The 14785-nt window shown below is 37.3% G+C and overlaps 1 protein-coding gene across 6 annotated transcripts in view; it reads left to right on the forward strand.

The window, feature by feature from the left end:
* Nucleotides 1-14785, forward strand: part of RNF145 (ring finger protein 145) — a 67424-nt gene that overhangs the window by 41560 nt on the left and 11079 nt on the right. For all 6 annotated transcript variants that reach the window (XM_023754077.1, XM_014456139.2, XM_006089066.3 and 3 more), the window contains 3 exons: nt 6033-6268; nt 9475-9650; nt 13299-13439. In XM_023754077.1, the coding sequence (XP_023609845.1) occupies nt 6033-6268; nt 9475-9650; nt 13299-13439 (553 nt within the window). The remainder of the gene's footprint in view (nt 1-6032; nt 6269-9474; nt 9651-13298; nt 13440-14785) is intronic.

Consider the following 14785-nt stretch of genomic DNA (forward strand, 5'->3'; position numbering starts at 1 on the left):
TTTTTCAATTCTAATGAGTCAATTAGAATATAATATTAAATGTTATCTATCCCCTGAGCCCTGGATCTTCTAGTTTAAATTTCTGAACTATAAGCCATATCCATTCCACAGACATATTCTAAACAGATTTTTTTATTCACTTAAGGATACTCAGCTTCATTATGTGAGTACATGTATATAGGGAAAACAGAGATCCAGTTTCTCAAGAGTTTAGGAAATTTTCAATTTAAGAAATTAATATTTGCAAATGTCTTTATGTATACCCAGTTTTTGAAGTACCAAATTAATTATTTAAATTATCCAAGTAGTGTGACTCTTCTTCTCAGGAATATATCATACTCTACCTTGATATAAGTAGACTGGAGTAATGGTGGAAATATTTGTAATTCATATAATGAATAAGGAGCTGGTATCTATGACAGGGGAAAATGTCCTCGGGGGGGGCAGTTGGGGGTAATCAGGCCAGCAAGGGTGGGCAGTTGGGGGTGAGAAGGCCGGTGGGGGGGGCATTTGGGGGAGAGCAGGCTGGTAGGCAGAGTGGTTAGGGGTGATCAGGCAGGCAGGCAGGTGAGCGGTTAGGAGCCAGCGGTCCCAGATTGCGAGGGGGTTGTCCGACTGCTGGTTTAGGCCTGATCCCCCCCCAAGGGGTTCCAGATTGGAGAGGGTGCAGGCCGGGCTGAGGGACACCCCCCATGCACAAATTTCGTGCACTGGGCCACTAGTGTTAAATAAAATATATTGTTAATTTTGCCTGTTATTTTTAACTTTCCCTACCTTTTTCAGTCCTGGGTAAATCAGAAGAGAGGGAGATGGTGCTGGCAAAGAAAGAGGTAGAATCTTGCCGTACCTGATCCATCGTGGACCTTCTCACAAGGCAGGTTTTCTATCCATAGTCTCATAGGCCTGGGCCAGAGTAAAGGGAAAGCCTCAACTTTAAATCAGTTTCCGTTGTAGTTATTATCAGATTGAGACTGCGAAAATTAAGATAAAAAAGTTATGGGACTTACTTTAGGGATAGGAGTACAATAATCTTCAGAATGGGTTTTAAAAGACAGTAGGAGACAAAGATAATGTTGCTTTATGAGTATATCCTGAGTTGGTGTATTCAGTAAAGGGTAACATTCAAGTGTGAGGATATTTGGTAGGTTAGAAAGCTTGTAAATTATTCTCTCTTATTCTGTGATAGCTACAATTTAGTATAAATCTGAAACATTTTCTTAAATTGTTCCTTTCAGTGGTTATAATAGTCATTATACTCAAATAAGATTCAATTAATTAGAAATAAAACAAAACCCATACACTATTAATAAGTAGCATGTTTTCTTCTGACTTCGATTTTAAAGTAACTCTACTTCTTTCCTTCCATTTAATTAATGAGCTTTTAATGAAAAACTAAGTAATTTGAATGTGCTATCATTTATTAGGGTTGCAGATTTCTTGGAGATATTTCTAATAGTGGAATTCAGAAATCCAAAGATTATGTTGAGATTTTGATTTATTCAATCTTATCAGTGTTAATAAACAACTTCCTGTTCTTTTGGAGCTACTGAAGAGATTTCCAAGAATTGACTCCTTCTTCCATCTAAGTAGGAGGAGGAGTCTGCTCTTAGAATCATAGCACATGAGTCATATTCTTCTATGAAAGAAGATAAGTGAAGCCTGTTGTCCAGAGCCGAGCACTGAGTGCTGGTGTAGGCTTGTGGGAATGTTCAGAGCTTAGAGGAAGTTATTCTGAACAAGGAAATTTAAGGGTCATAGCTATGAGCACAGTGAAAGTAAGCTTTGCCAGAAAGAGAATTCCTAATCTTTCCTAGTATTAAAGCATTTCCTTAAAAGTGAAGAAATACTACAATTTTATGATGAAAATCAGCTCTGTCCTATACTTCTCCTCTCCACTCAGGTGTTGTTCCTATTGTTTTCTCTTTTATCCTTTTCTGGAAATTCTGTTAATTGGCTAAGATTTCTCCTACATTGACCCCCTAACTTTCTTATGGTTCTGGAAATTCTGTTAATTGGCTAAGATTTCTCCTACATTGACCCCCTAACTTTCTTATGGTTCTGTTTTTCTTTTCTTCCTTTCTTTTTGTCTTTCTGAAATTTCTCAATTTACCTTCCAACACTTCTATTGCATTTTCTTGTTACATATTTTTGGGAGCTTGTTTTTAATGAATACTTCTTTGTACTATGACAGTCTTTTTTTTAAAAAAAAATATATTTTTATTGATTTCAGAGAGGAAGGGGGAGAGAGAGAGAGATGGAAACATCAGTGATAGGAGAGGATCATTGAGATACTGGGGATCAAGCCCGAAAACTGGGCATGTGCCCTTGACCGGAATCGAACCCGGGACCCTTCAGTCCACAGGCCAACGCTCTATGCACTGAGCCAAACCGGCTAGGGCAGTGGTCGGCAAACTGTGGCCCCATGAGTGTGGCTCTTCCACAAAATACCACATGCGGGCGCGCATGTACAGTGCGATTGAAACTTCGTGGCCACACTCAAGGGGCCAAAGAGCCTCATGTGGCTCGCAAGCCGCAGTTTGCCGACCATTGGACTAGGGTATGACAGTCTTTTTTTATTTCTTAAATGTGTTATCTCTTTGAAGCTTTCTTTTGTTCCATTTCCTCTGAGATCTTTTTTTCTGTTTGTTTGGTCTTTGTCTTTCACGAGACATCAATGCTTCTCAAACCTGGATTGGAAACACCTGGTTATTTATTTTTTTTAATTATGAATACTGATGCTAGGTCCCAGCTGAGGCTAATTAAGCTATACGTTTTTACTTAAATACCTGTAGTTCTTGGCAGATCATTTGTTTTAAAGTGAGTTATTAAGTTGGTGACTTAAACTCTCCGCCGGCTGAGAGTTTGACATGCTTGCTTTAGGGCTTAGCAGTTGGTGTGAACACAGTAGGTGTTCAAGTGGGACTGGCTACTTTAAGTGTATTTGTAGGTCTTTTTACTTAGAGCTGATTGTAAAATATGTATGCTACACATTTCTTTTACATAAAACATCTGTGTATATCCATGTGCATGGCATAAGTCTGGTCATTTTCACTAACGGGGAGTCTTTCTGTCCCCTCTGTGACTAGAACTGGGTGGCAGCAAACATGGTAGCAGTGTTTGGAGATCTAGAGAGATCATCTTTTGAGGTGCAGATTTTTATTTTAATCCCCTCGTTTCTTTTGGGCACCTCACATTCCCTGGGTTGTTTAGGAGTCTGTTCAGCCTCTCCAGAGCAAACTTCAGCCTTCCTCCTGGGCGGGGACGTGTAGTGGCCTAGCTGAAACCATGCTGCCTCATAGCTCTGTTTTCTCTCCAATACAGTGTTGGCCTGTCTCACTTGGTGGCCTCTCTTCTGGGTTTTTTATTATTATGGGTTTTCTTCTTTTTTTTATGCCTTTATGAATGTTTTTCACATTATATGAATATCAGTTCTTTAAAGGCTAAAATTAATACTTTGTGGGAGAAAATATCACGTTTTATAGCAAGTAGGTTCATAATAAACATTTGGTTTTGTGTAAAAATTTGCCATTTTTGTATTCTTCTAACAGTAATATGAATGGAACACAACAAAAATCCCAGAGCATTGTTTTGCTTTTCATTGGCAAGAAGGAAGATAATTTGATTAAGTGATACTTTTTTTGGAGGGGGTGCGGTCTGGGACTTTTAGATACCTTTAAAAAAAAAATTCTCGCCTGAGGATATGTTTTTATTGCTTTGGAAGGGGGGGCGGGGCACAACCTGGGTATGTGCCCTGACCAGGAATTGAACCTTTTGGTGTACGGGATAATGCTCCAACCAACTGAGCCACATTGGCCAGGGCTCTGTATGCTCTTGAGTAAGAGGAACCATGTAATTAACTGTGGTAGCAAAGATGGAAACCATTAAAGAAAAGACTGATAGGTTTGACTCTTTACAATAAAAACTTACACTAATAGGAGCAAAATGTTATTAAAATAGTCAGACAGGTGACACATTTGGAAATACATTCATATGGCAAACTAGATTAATATCTTAATCAAACAATAGAAGACTACATCTTCAAGTAGATGAATGGGCAGAAAGCATGAATAAGAATTTCAACAAATAATTGCAAATTTTTATATACTTATTGGTAATGTCAATGCTACTGGTTATCAACAAAATAGAAATGTAAAAAAACCTTAGAAAATATTCCTTGCTCTTCTCTTCCTTAAATTACTTTCACTTTGGCAAGTCAGTGGGAAAATGGGCACTCTGTATGCTGGGTGTTTTGTTTTTGCAGGGCAATAGGGTAGTGTATGTCAAAAGTCTTAAAAAATATTTCTTGTAGCTCTGTAATCCCACTTTTAGGAATTGAGTCTAAGAAAATATTAGGAAATGTGCACCAAGTATCTCATGAATACGCAAAGCTTTTTATAATTATGAAATATTTAAAAACCGCCAAATGCTAATATTATGTCATATACATTCAGTGCAATATACCATACAGCAACAACAAAAAAAGGTATATATTTTATTAGTATGGAGAGATATATGAATAATATGTATTAAATAACAAGAGCTGATTATAAAATACTAGTGGCCCGGTGCACGAAATTCATGCACATTAACGGAATTAATTAGAGGAAATATTTTAATATTGCTATTTGCCCTTAATAATAGAAATGTCAGAGATGAAAGAAAATTAGTAAAATGTATATGAAAATCTTCCTCCTATCAGTCTGGGGTGCGCCACGGGACTCAGAGTCAAGTCCCCACCCACCCACACGTGCCTCGAAATCACGCGAGACCCAGACCTGGCTGGCCCCACCCCCGTCAAGCCCCACCAGGTGGCGCAGCCTCAGGTCCCCTGGCCCAGTGCTGGGCAGGGGGCACAACCTCAGGTCCCCCAGCGCACCCTCAGGTCCCCTGGCCCGGTGCTGGCCGTGGGGGGCACAGCCTCAGGTCCCCCAGCGCACCCTCAGGTCCCCTGGCCCGGTGCCGTGGCGGGGGTGCAGCCTCAGGTCTCCCGCCCTGGCCGGGCACCACGCAGCCTCAGGTCCCTGCTGATCACTCGCTCATTACAGCTCGTTATGGGAACCCCACCTCCGCTGTGGGTGCAGCCATCTTGTGATGGTGTGAGGGTTAATTTGCATATCACCTCTTTATTATATAGGATTATGTACACTAAACATTTCCTTTACATAAAACAACCATGTATATTCATATGCATGGCATAAATCTGAAAAGGTAACAAATAATATAGATAACTAACTTTTGTTGAGCACTTACTAGCTTTCAAATACAATGCTAAGGCTTTATATGTAGTACGTCATTTAATGGAACCAAGACATTAGCTGTGCTACTTTTGGGTGATAAAATTGTAAGAGATTGGGATTTTTTTTCCTTTTCTCTATATTTCCTAAATTTTCTATATGATTATGCATAATCCTCTTTGAGAATTCCTTGCCTCAGCTTTTCAGTTTTAACTTTAATTATTGAGTCATTTGAGAAGGCTTTTATTATGGTCCTGCAAAAGCAATTAAAGATCAAAAACTTCAGAATAAATGTCGTCACAGCATGATCTTGGACAGGTAACTGTTCCTCTTGGATTTATATTTTCCCCTGCAGACCAGGAGAGTTAAATATTGAGCACCTTTGTAAAAGGAGCTATATGTATTATAGCAGTAACTGAATTATACTATTGAATTAGACATTTTAGAAACTTTCTCCATATTACACATGCCATCTGGAATGGGATGAAGACCAGTGAATATTTGTGCTGTTTTTTTCAAATCCTAGGGAATTGCTGCTCAAAATCCATGGACCATGTGAATATGTAATTACGGTCAGATGAAGTTAAAATTGGTCTAAGTCAAGCATGTCAAACTCGTACCTGCGGGCCACATACCTTGTTTATTTGGCCCGTGTTAGGCTTTGAGTTTGACATGCTTGGTCTAAGTGATCTTAATTAGACTTCTTCAAAAGCTGTGTCATCGTCCTTATGGACAGGGGGTTTTGTTTTTACTTTGTGGACACCAAATCTCAAAATTAAATGCCTTCTCCCCCTTTAGGTCAGTTGGTGGTGTGTACTTTATGCTCCTGTGTCATGAAAACGAAGCAGATTTGGCTCTTTTCCGCCCACATGCTTCCTCTGCTAGCACGACTCTGCCTGGTTCCTCTGGAGACCATTGTTATCATCAACAAATTCGCTATGATTTTTACTGGATTAGAAGTTCTCTATTTTCTTGGGTCTAATCTTTTGGTACCTTATAACCTTGCTAAGTCTGCATACAGAGAATTGGTTCAGGTAAGACTGATAACCACACAGGTAGATAAAACTCTACATAAGTACTATATATATTAAAGATTTAGTTCACTTTTTTTTCACAGTCCTGATCATGGTAACCTGTTTGATGGTTTCAAGATAGCAATTATTTTCAACCCAATTAGGAACAGCTGAGATTCTTTGTTGGGATGTGCCATTGAGAGGCAGTAAAGGGGAGTGATTTCTCTGGGTTTTTACTCTGGTGCTGCTGTTGACTAGCTGTGTAACCTGGGGATAGCCACTTAACTTTGCTTATCTGTAAAATGGAGCTGATAATAGCAGTTGTACTTAATTCAGAGGATTGCCATGAGATTCAAATGAGTTCAGTGCCAGGCAGGTGATGTTTAGTATGTATTAATTGTTGTAATGAAGACAGTTAATACATACTGGAGGTCAGATCCTGTTTTTCCCCGATTATAGTCCTACTGTAACTGCAGTTTTCCCTGTTTGTTTGCCTAATTTGCTTAAACTGAGAAGTTAAATAGTTTTGGACTATAACATGATGATGGATTTCGTTTAGTACTTGAACTGACTTGCTAATATAACATGCTTCTGTCTCCTACTTTTTTCAGACTTTGCTCAAAAACATTATTCCTAGATACAAACAGTAGATATGCAGGAGATAAATATTTCTATTTGATATCACTGAGAAATTGCAGTATCTATTTATATAAAAGCCTAAGCGACTGTTTGACCGTTCAACCAGTAGCTATGATGTGCAATGACCACCAGAGGGCAGACGCTCTGACTAGTAGCTATGATGCACACTGACCACGAAGGGGCAGACACTCAACGCAGGAGCTGCCGAGCTGTGGTGACTTGGCAGCTCCGGTTCTCCGGTAACACACCCGGAACCAGAGAGGAGGGAGCCTGATTCCGGGGTGCATCACCCGAGAACCACCCTCTTACAATCCGGGACTCCCTCGGGGGATGTCGGAGAGCTGGTTTCGGCCCCATCCCCGCAAGCCAGGCCTAGGGACCCCACTGGTGCACGAACCTGTGCACTGGGCCTCTAGTCTATATATGTAAAATAGAGCTTAAAACTGACCTTGGTATAAAAAGAGAGTGTTGAAATGGGCATTCTCTTCTCTTGACTGTGTGTATATGACCTTAAGGTACAGGAAGCTCTCAGGTTGTCCAAACATACTAAGTGAAGCAGGCTTTTGTGTTGTTGTGGCCCAGGGGCAGATTTCCCAGAGAAAAATTTTCCAAGCTCTTGACCTTAGCCTGAACTTCCTTCTTTCTTCATCTTACACAATGTTGGGTGATTCCTGAAAGTAGATCTTCCAGAGATGAGGTTATTTTCGGTCTCTCCATGAAAAATTGCTTCAAGGGGAAGGGTTGCCGTTGTCTTCAGAGAGAGAATGACCAATTTAATTTTATATTTTCTTCTTTGAATTCAGTCGCGTGGAGCTGTCTTATTTTGTAAGAAACAGTAGATATTGAGTAAGTATTAATGGACACTGTTTAATTAATCTCCATAAGGACAAAGTCTTCATTTTCAGTGTCATGTTTCAATGACATTTTCAGTGTCAAGGAGTTGATTGCCATAAGATTCATGCATCACTTAGTGTGGCAATTGAAAACACATTATAAGTATGGAGTTCATGACCTGGAAGGAATTTTTTAAAGGATTTTTAAAAAATATGTTTTTATTGATTTTTAGAGAGAGAGGAAGGGAGAGGGATAGAGTGAGAAACATCAGTGAGAGAGAAACATCATTGATCGACTGCCTCCTGTACACCCCCCTACTGGGGATTGAGCCTGGACCTCTTGGTTCGTGGGTCAAAGCTCGACCACTGAACTACACCAGCCGGGCTGACCTAGAAAGAATTTGATGGGCAAGAAGTGAAAATTGGCAGGTTTTTTAGTGATCTGTTCCTTGAATGGAAAGGAGAAAAATTACTCTACCTCTCTCAGTGATCAGCTTGCTGCTAATAATAATTTTACAGCTAGTTGAACAATTTCCTCCTCCCGCCCCCTCCCTCCAATATTTTCAAATTGGGGAAAGAGAGGTTAATTTTTTACTAGTTTTTAGAAAAAGCATTTGATTTACTGGTACAGATGAAAAAAAAATTTAATTTTAGAATACCCTGCAAGTGAGTGTATTTTAACTTAATACTTAAAGATCTTTACCTACCTAGAGAGATACTAATTAGAAACCAGAACAACTTGCAACCACATGTATTTTAAGATCTTTATAATTTATTGAAGAATCACATTGAGAGTTCCAGCAAGAACAGTTGACTGCTTAGGTTAGAGCATGTAGCCTGCCTGGGTGTTTTGTTTTGTTTTGTTGTTTTTTTTAGGTATACTTTGTTTCTTGATGTTAATGTACTTGACAAACCAAATTGAGAAATGTTGCTTGATAAATACACAGTAGGAGCAAAGGAAAAAACTTGCTGATTTCCTGGGGGGACAAACTCACTAATTACCTTTGCTTCATGATAAAGTAAACTTTTCCAGTGATTATTCTGTCTTCCATCGAACTATTTCTCATTGTTGACATTCCTGAATAAAACCTGAAAAATGCTTCCTTGTATATTTCATTTTTCCCTAGTCCTTCAAGCAATATTGCATTAATCGTGCTAGTCCTGATCATTTTGATTAGAAAAGAGTAAGTTTAGCAAGTCTCCTGGTATTGCCCTTGATGTAGTTTTACTCTGCACATAACTTTATCCCTGAACTATCAGGGCAATTTACTTTTCTATTTGATGAGTGTGTGTTAAGTGTTAATAATGCAGAAATCAACAAATTTTTAAAAACATGCTATTGGCTAACTGTATGTGTAGAGTGACTTTAAAGGAATTTATTTGAAACAATCTTGCAATAAAAGTGATTCAATTTTTATCTGTAGTACTTTAGAATAAACTCTTACATTTAAAACTAGAGGCCCGGTGCATGGATTAATACACCAGTGGGGTCCCTCGGCCTGGCACAGTTAGGGCTGGGGAGGGGTCGAGGGAGGGCTCCAGGACATGTCCGGCCCGTCTCGCCCACTTCAGGTCAGCTGGACCCCAGCAGCAAGCTAACCTCCCGGTCGGAGCGTCTGCCCCATGGTGGTCAGTGTGCGTCATAGCGACTGGTCAAATGGTCTGACACTCAGCATATTAGGCTTTTATTATATAGGATTGTTTATTGGTGTGTGATATAAGATGAGATGTTTTTCTATTTATTTTCTTTTTCAGGTTGTGGAGGTATATGGCCTTCTAGCCTTGGGAATGTCTCTGTGGAATCAACTGGTGGTCCCTGTACTTTTCATGGTTTTCTGGCTCGTCTTGTTTGCTCTTCAGATTTACTCCTACTTTAGTACTCGAGATCAGCCTGCGTCGCGGGAAAGGCTTCTTTTCCTTTTCTTGACAAGGTAACTAATATGAGCGTCTGATACTGCCCATACCTTAGGAAGAAAACACTGAGCTAGGAACAGTAAGTTTTGCAAATTAACTTTTATCATTCATATTATAGTACTTCATATTTAATTAAGATAGGATTTTCATTCAGTGGCTTTCCAGGTCTGGTGATGCTGGTGCCTTTGTTATTATTACCATTTTATAGCTGAGGACACTGTACCAAGTCACCCAGGTGGTACTGCGGAAAGAAGCAGTGCTGACGCTGAAACCCCATCTGACTTCAAACCCTGTGGCTTACCTATGCGCTTTCATTATGCCCCATTATCATTATTATTATTATTATCATTTTAAATATATTTGTATTGATTTTAGAGAGGTAGGGAGAGGGAGAGAGAGATAGAAACATAAATAATGACAGAGAATCATTGATCCGCTGCCTCCTGCACGCCCCCTACTGGGGATCGAGCCTGCAACCTAGGCATGTGTCCTGACTGGGAATTGAACCTGGGACCCTTCAGTCCACAGGCTGATGCTCTGTCCACTGATCCAAACCAGCTAGGGCCCTATGCCTCATTATTTTTAATGTTTTGCTTCATTATTGAGAGAGAGTCAAATAGTGAAATGGGTATATTACAGTACTTTACTACTAAACCCCAAGGAATACTAAGACTTGATTTTTAAGGTTTAGTATGAAAAAAAAGTCCTTAGAGTCTTTTCTCACTTCACAGTCTTTGCTGTGCGCTTATGCTAGATCCACATTTGCCATTTTTCCACTTGGAGTTGGAATCTCGAGCCCTCAGAATCTAGCACGTGGGTACACATCTTTGTTCCATGGCTCACTGTCGCCTTAAAAGGCAAGAATGAAACTGTCCTTCTGGAAAGTAAATACAGGTGGATAAAGGTCTTGAGTTTTAGTTGATAGAACCATTGTTTCCTAGCCATCCAAAATGATAGAACACTATGTACTAAGTGGTACAAGGAATGAGAAGTTTAAGACAAATTTACGGTCCTTAAGGAGCATGTTACTTGTTAAGATCGAACATGTTACACAAAGTTAAGTATTAATAAAAATGTCATAGGGCAGTACCTATGTTAAGAAAAAGGAAAGTAAACTTACTGGTACTAAGTCAGATTTTGTACTTTCTGAAAATAACACTTTTAATTGATAAGTGGCTTCTATAAACATGCAATAAATTGGTATCAAACACATTTTTTTTTTCTAATATTTTATTGATTTTTTACAGAGAGGAAGGGAGAGAGATAGAGAGTTAGAAACATCGATGAGAGAGAAACATCCATCAGCTGCCTCCTGCACATCTCCCACTGGGGATGTGCCCGCAACCCAGGTACATGCCCTTGACCGGAATCGAACCTGAGACCTTTTGGTCCGCAGGCCGACGCTCTATCCACTGAGCCAAACCGGTTTCGGCTCAAACACATTTTAATGGCCCATTATTAACTAGGTTTTACTGCTGTTTTCTTCAGTGTAAATAATGGAGATTTTATGCAGAATTTTAAAATAATGTAAAAAGTAACTGAATTTAATGAGAAAGAGAGATAAAAATCCTGTGGTTAGAATAATAACCTAAATATGACTATGTTTTAAACTAGATTGCTGTTCATTGTAAAGCACAATCAAATGTAGTATAGCATAGTGTAATAAATAGGCTCAACAATCAGTAAGCTGTGAATGAGTTTGGACTTAATTACAAAGTCAGAAAATAACACTGAGATTTTAGATGAGGTTTAGATATATTGCCCAACTAATTTTTCTCTCTGTTCTTTTTTTTATACATAGGATAGATTGATCCTCAAAATAAGAATGCTTTAATTTCATTTTTAATAGAGAAGTTCCCATATGGCTTTTTGCTTAATTTATATCTCTGCAAGCATTGTTTTTTGGCCTTCTCGATGCTATTGTGTGCCAAGTTATATTTGTGTGTTGCCTTGCCAAAAAAAAAAACCCACAAAACTTATTTACAAAAAGGAGGGTTGCAACTTTATCAGAACACCTGGACTAAACAAACCAACCAAAAAGCATACACAAACTGAAAAACAAACAGAAGCTTCTTTTGCAGCTAGAAAAATAAAAACTAAAATTAATAAAATGTCTCATTGAAGAGAGAGGGGAAGAAAAAATTTTATAAATTTCCCAAACTCTTTCACTTCCCCAAAGCAAGGTTGAAACCTCTTGTTTTCTTTGGTATCTTTTGAAAGATAGCACCACATTCTTTTCTAAAGTAAGGGAAGACGAATGTGCTCCTCTTGAAAATGTAATTAGATCACCCTTCTTTGGGTGTAAAAGATTACTCTAAATGTAGATATAGGAATAATATGGACCTTCATTAAAATTTTCAGATTTTCTAGTGAGAATAAGATAAAATTTTTAGTGTTATTTTCAGCCATGATTTTCCTATGTTTTAAATTACTGGACAATTTGTTTAAACGTGTTATATAATAATTTCTCTAAGAAAAATGTCAAACATTTCAGAAATTAGATTTGTAAGAATGCCATATAACATTTATTCTTTTAGCTATCAGCCACTAGAATTGATAGGTATTTTTATTCCTAACATAAAACCAGACATTTTTTTCTCATTAGAAGGTACATTGGTCTGCATAAAATTAGATAATTTCCTATGAAAACTAGCTAGTAAGCAGTAGTGTAGGAAGGATACCTATGTAGCAGAAGCATGGAGCTACCTAATAAAGGACAGATGTGATTCTCCTGGATAAACTCCTCATGTATCCAAATGAAATGCAAACCTGAAGATACAGGGCTTTAAACATTTCTTAGATGCTGTGTAAATGCTAAATCCAAATTATTGGCACATAATACATATATTTCAAAATACTTATAAGTTAATACCTAATATGTTCAATGAAAGCAGTGAGTGTATTTCCATAAAATATGAAAGTGTTTCCAAGCTTTACTGTAAGGTTTTTCAGTTTTCCTTGTAAGTGATATTCATAGCAAACTTTAATGTTAAATATCAATATTAAAAGTATATTAAATGGTCTTGAGCTATATTATTGGACTTGTTTTAAAAATAACCCAAAATAAAATGAATTGATCTAAACCTAAATTAAATTAAACTAAGCCTAAATAAGTTTATTTTAAAGCACCGGCAGTATGGAAAACGTTGAAGTGAGGTGAGGGACGTCAAAGCCAAAGTAGACCCTGCCCGGTAGCAGTTTGGCCAAATGAGTTTTGACTAGTAACCACAGTCACAGTACAGTCAGAATAATTTGAACAGCCAACATTTTTCAGAAGGAACAGTGGACAACTATACATGTTTCTTTTGAATATCACCAATATGTTAATGATGTGTTTCTTAAAGTTTGAACAAGCTGTAAGCCCTGGGAGTATTAAGTAGATGATGCATTTGAAGGAGATCCTAGATAAATAAAAATTAAGACTCTGTTTCAGATATGGTGCTGTGTACTAAATATTTGCCAAAGAGGTAAGAAAATGTAGATTAGGATAATAAGAACGGATTTAAATTATTAATAAGGTGTTTAGGAGATGACATCTGAAATTTTAGTTTGGAGTGTTTTAATTAATGAGGATTAGGTCAAGTTTGGTGGTTATTTAAAAGTTTAAGATGTTTTTATTCCAAATAGAAAATTTTTATCTGCCACTATTTTCCCTTTTCTTCTAGTATTGCTGAATGCTGCAGCACTCCTTATTCTCTTTTGGGTTTGGTCTTCACGGTTTCTTTTGTTGCCTTGGGTGTCCTGACACTCTGCAAGTTTTACTTGCAGGGTTATCGAGCCTTCATGAATGATCCTGCCATGAATCGGTAAGTTCTCTACTCTGAATATCTCTAGTCATTTAAATCTTATCTATAACTTGAAGAAGTAATGATAAATTATTTTTGTTGATGCATTATAAGAGGAAATGGAATTTTGAGGTGTTTTTTTTAATGGTTGCAACATTTGGGTTAAAATACTATGAAAAAATAATTAAATTTCTATGTGTAAAGGGTGATTTTCATTCTATGTACATAATGCATATTGGACACCTTCCTTTTCTAAATTTGTTTTAGAGGTTTTTGCTAGCTTATTTTAAAATCAGATTCTTGTATTTGATACTTAAAGTTTTTTTACTGTTTGAACATAATTTTGATACTAATCAAAGTTTACATTAATGAGAATGCATAATAGTTAATCTAGTGGTTATTAAATTACTGAGATCAGGTATTGGGAAACCCTGTTTCTAGAACTTGTCATTATGTCTATTTAAATATAGGAGTTTCGTGGTTTCATTTATATAAGTTTATATAACCTCTTCTTAAACTCTAAATTTTTATGGATTATTTTAGAATTAGTAGATAGTGAATACCTTGTAAATTGGGGGAAATTTGGGGGGGAGTGTATATTATGTTTTTATTACAGAAAATTTAAAAACCTGTGTTCCATAATCTTCCTGCCAGGTCCAGCCAACACCTTTGTGATGGGAAAAAAGGGGGGAGGACAAGAAAGAAAAATAACTCATGTGTAAATTGACAACTTATAGTGTTCAAAAAGTACAAAATGGAAAGTGATACCTTCCTCCTCCTACTTTCCATTTCCTCTCCCCAAGCATAACAGCTATAGATGCTTACTTTAAAATTTCTTATTTAAAAATATTTTCCCCTTCTACCCTTTTTAAAAAAATATGCTTGTCAATTACAGTTGACATACAATATTATATTCATTTCAGGTGTACAACATAGTGATTAGACATTTATATGTGTTATGAAGCACCCCAATAAATCTAGTACCCATCTGACACCATACATAGTTATTACAATATTATTGACTATATTTCCTCTCCTGTACTTTACTTCCCCGTGACAATTATAAGTTTAAATTTTATCTATAATTTGACTTACAGGGAAAAGTGCATATATATATATATATATATATATAGGCTAATTTCTGCATGCTGTACACACTGTTGTGCACCTTATTGTTTCACTTAATGTTTCAAGTAGTGTTGTTTTTATGTCAACACATGTAAATACATCTCATTCTTTTTGATGAAAGCATAGTATTCCAAATATGAATTTATCTTATTATTTTTTTAAATTAAATCTTTATTGTTCAGATTATTACAGTTGTTCCTCTTTTTTCCCCCCATAGCTCCCCTACACCGGGTTCCCAC

Source organism: Myotis lucifugus, unplaced genomic scaffold (assembly GCF_000147115.1).
Source record: "Myotis lucifugus unplaced genomic scaffold, Myoluc2.0 scaffold_56, whole genome shotgun sequence".
NCBI classification, from domain to species: domain Eukaryota; kingdom Metazoa; phylum Chordata; class Mammalia; order Chiroptera; family Vespertilionidae; genus Myotis; species Myotis lucifugus.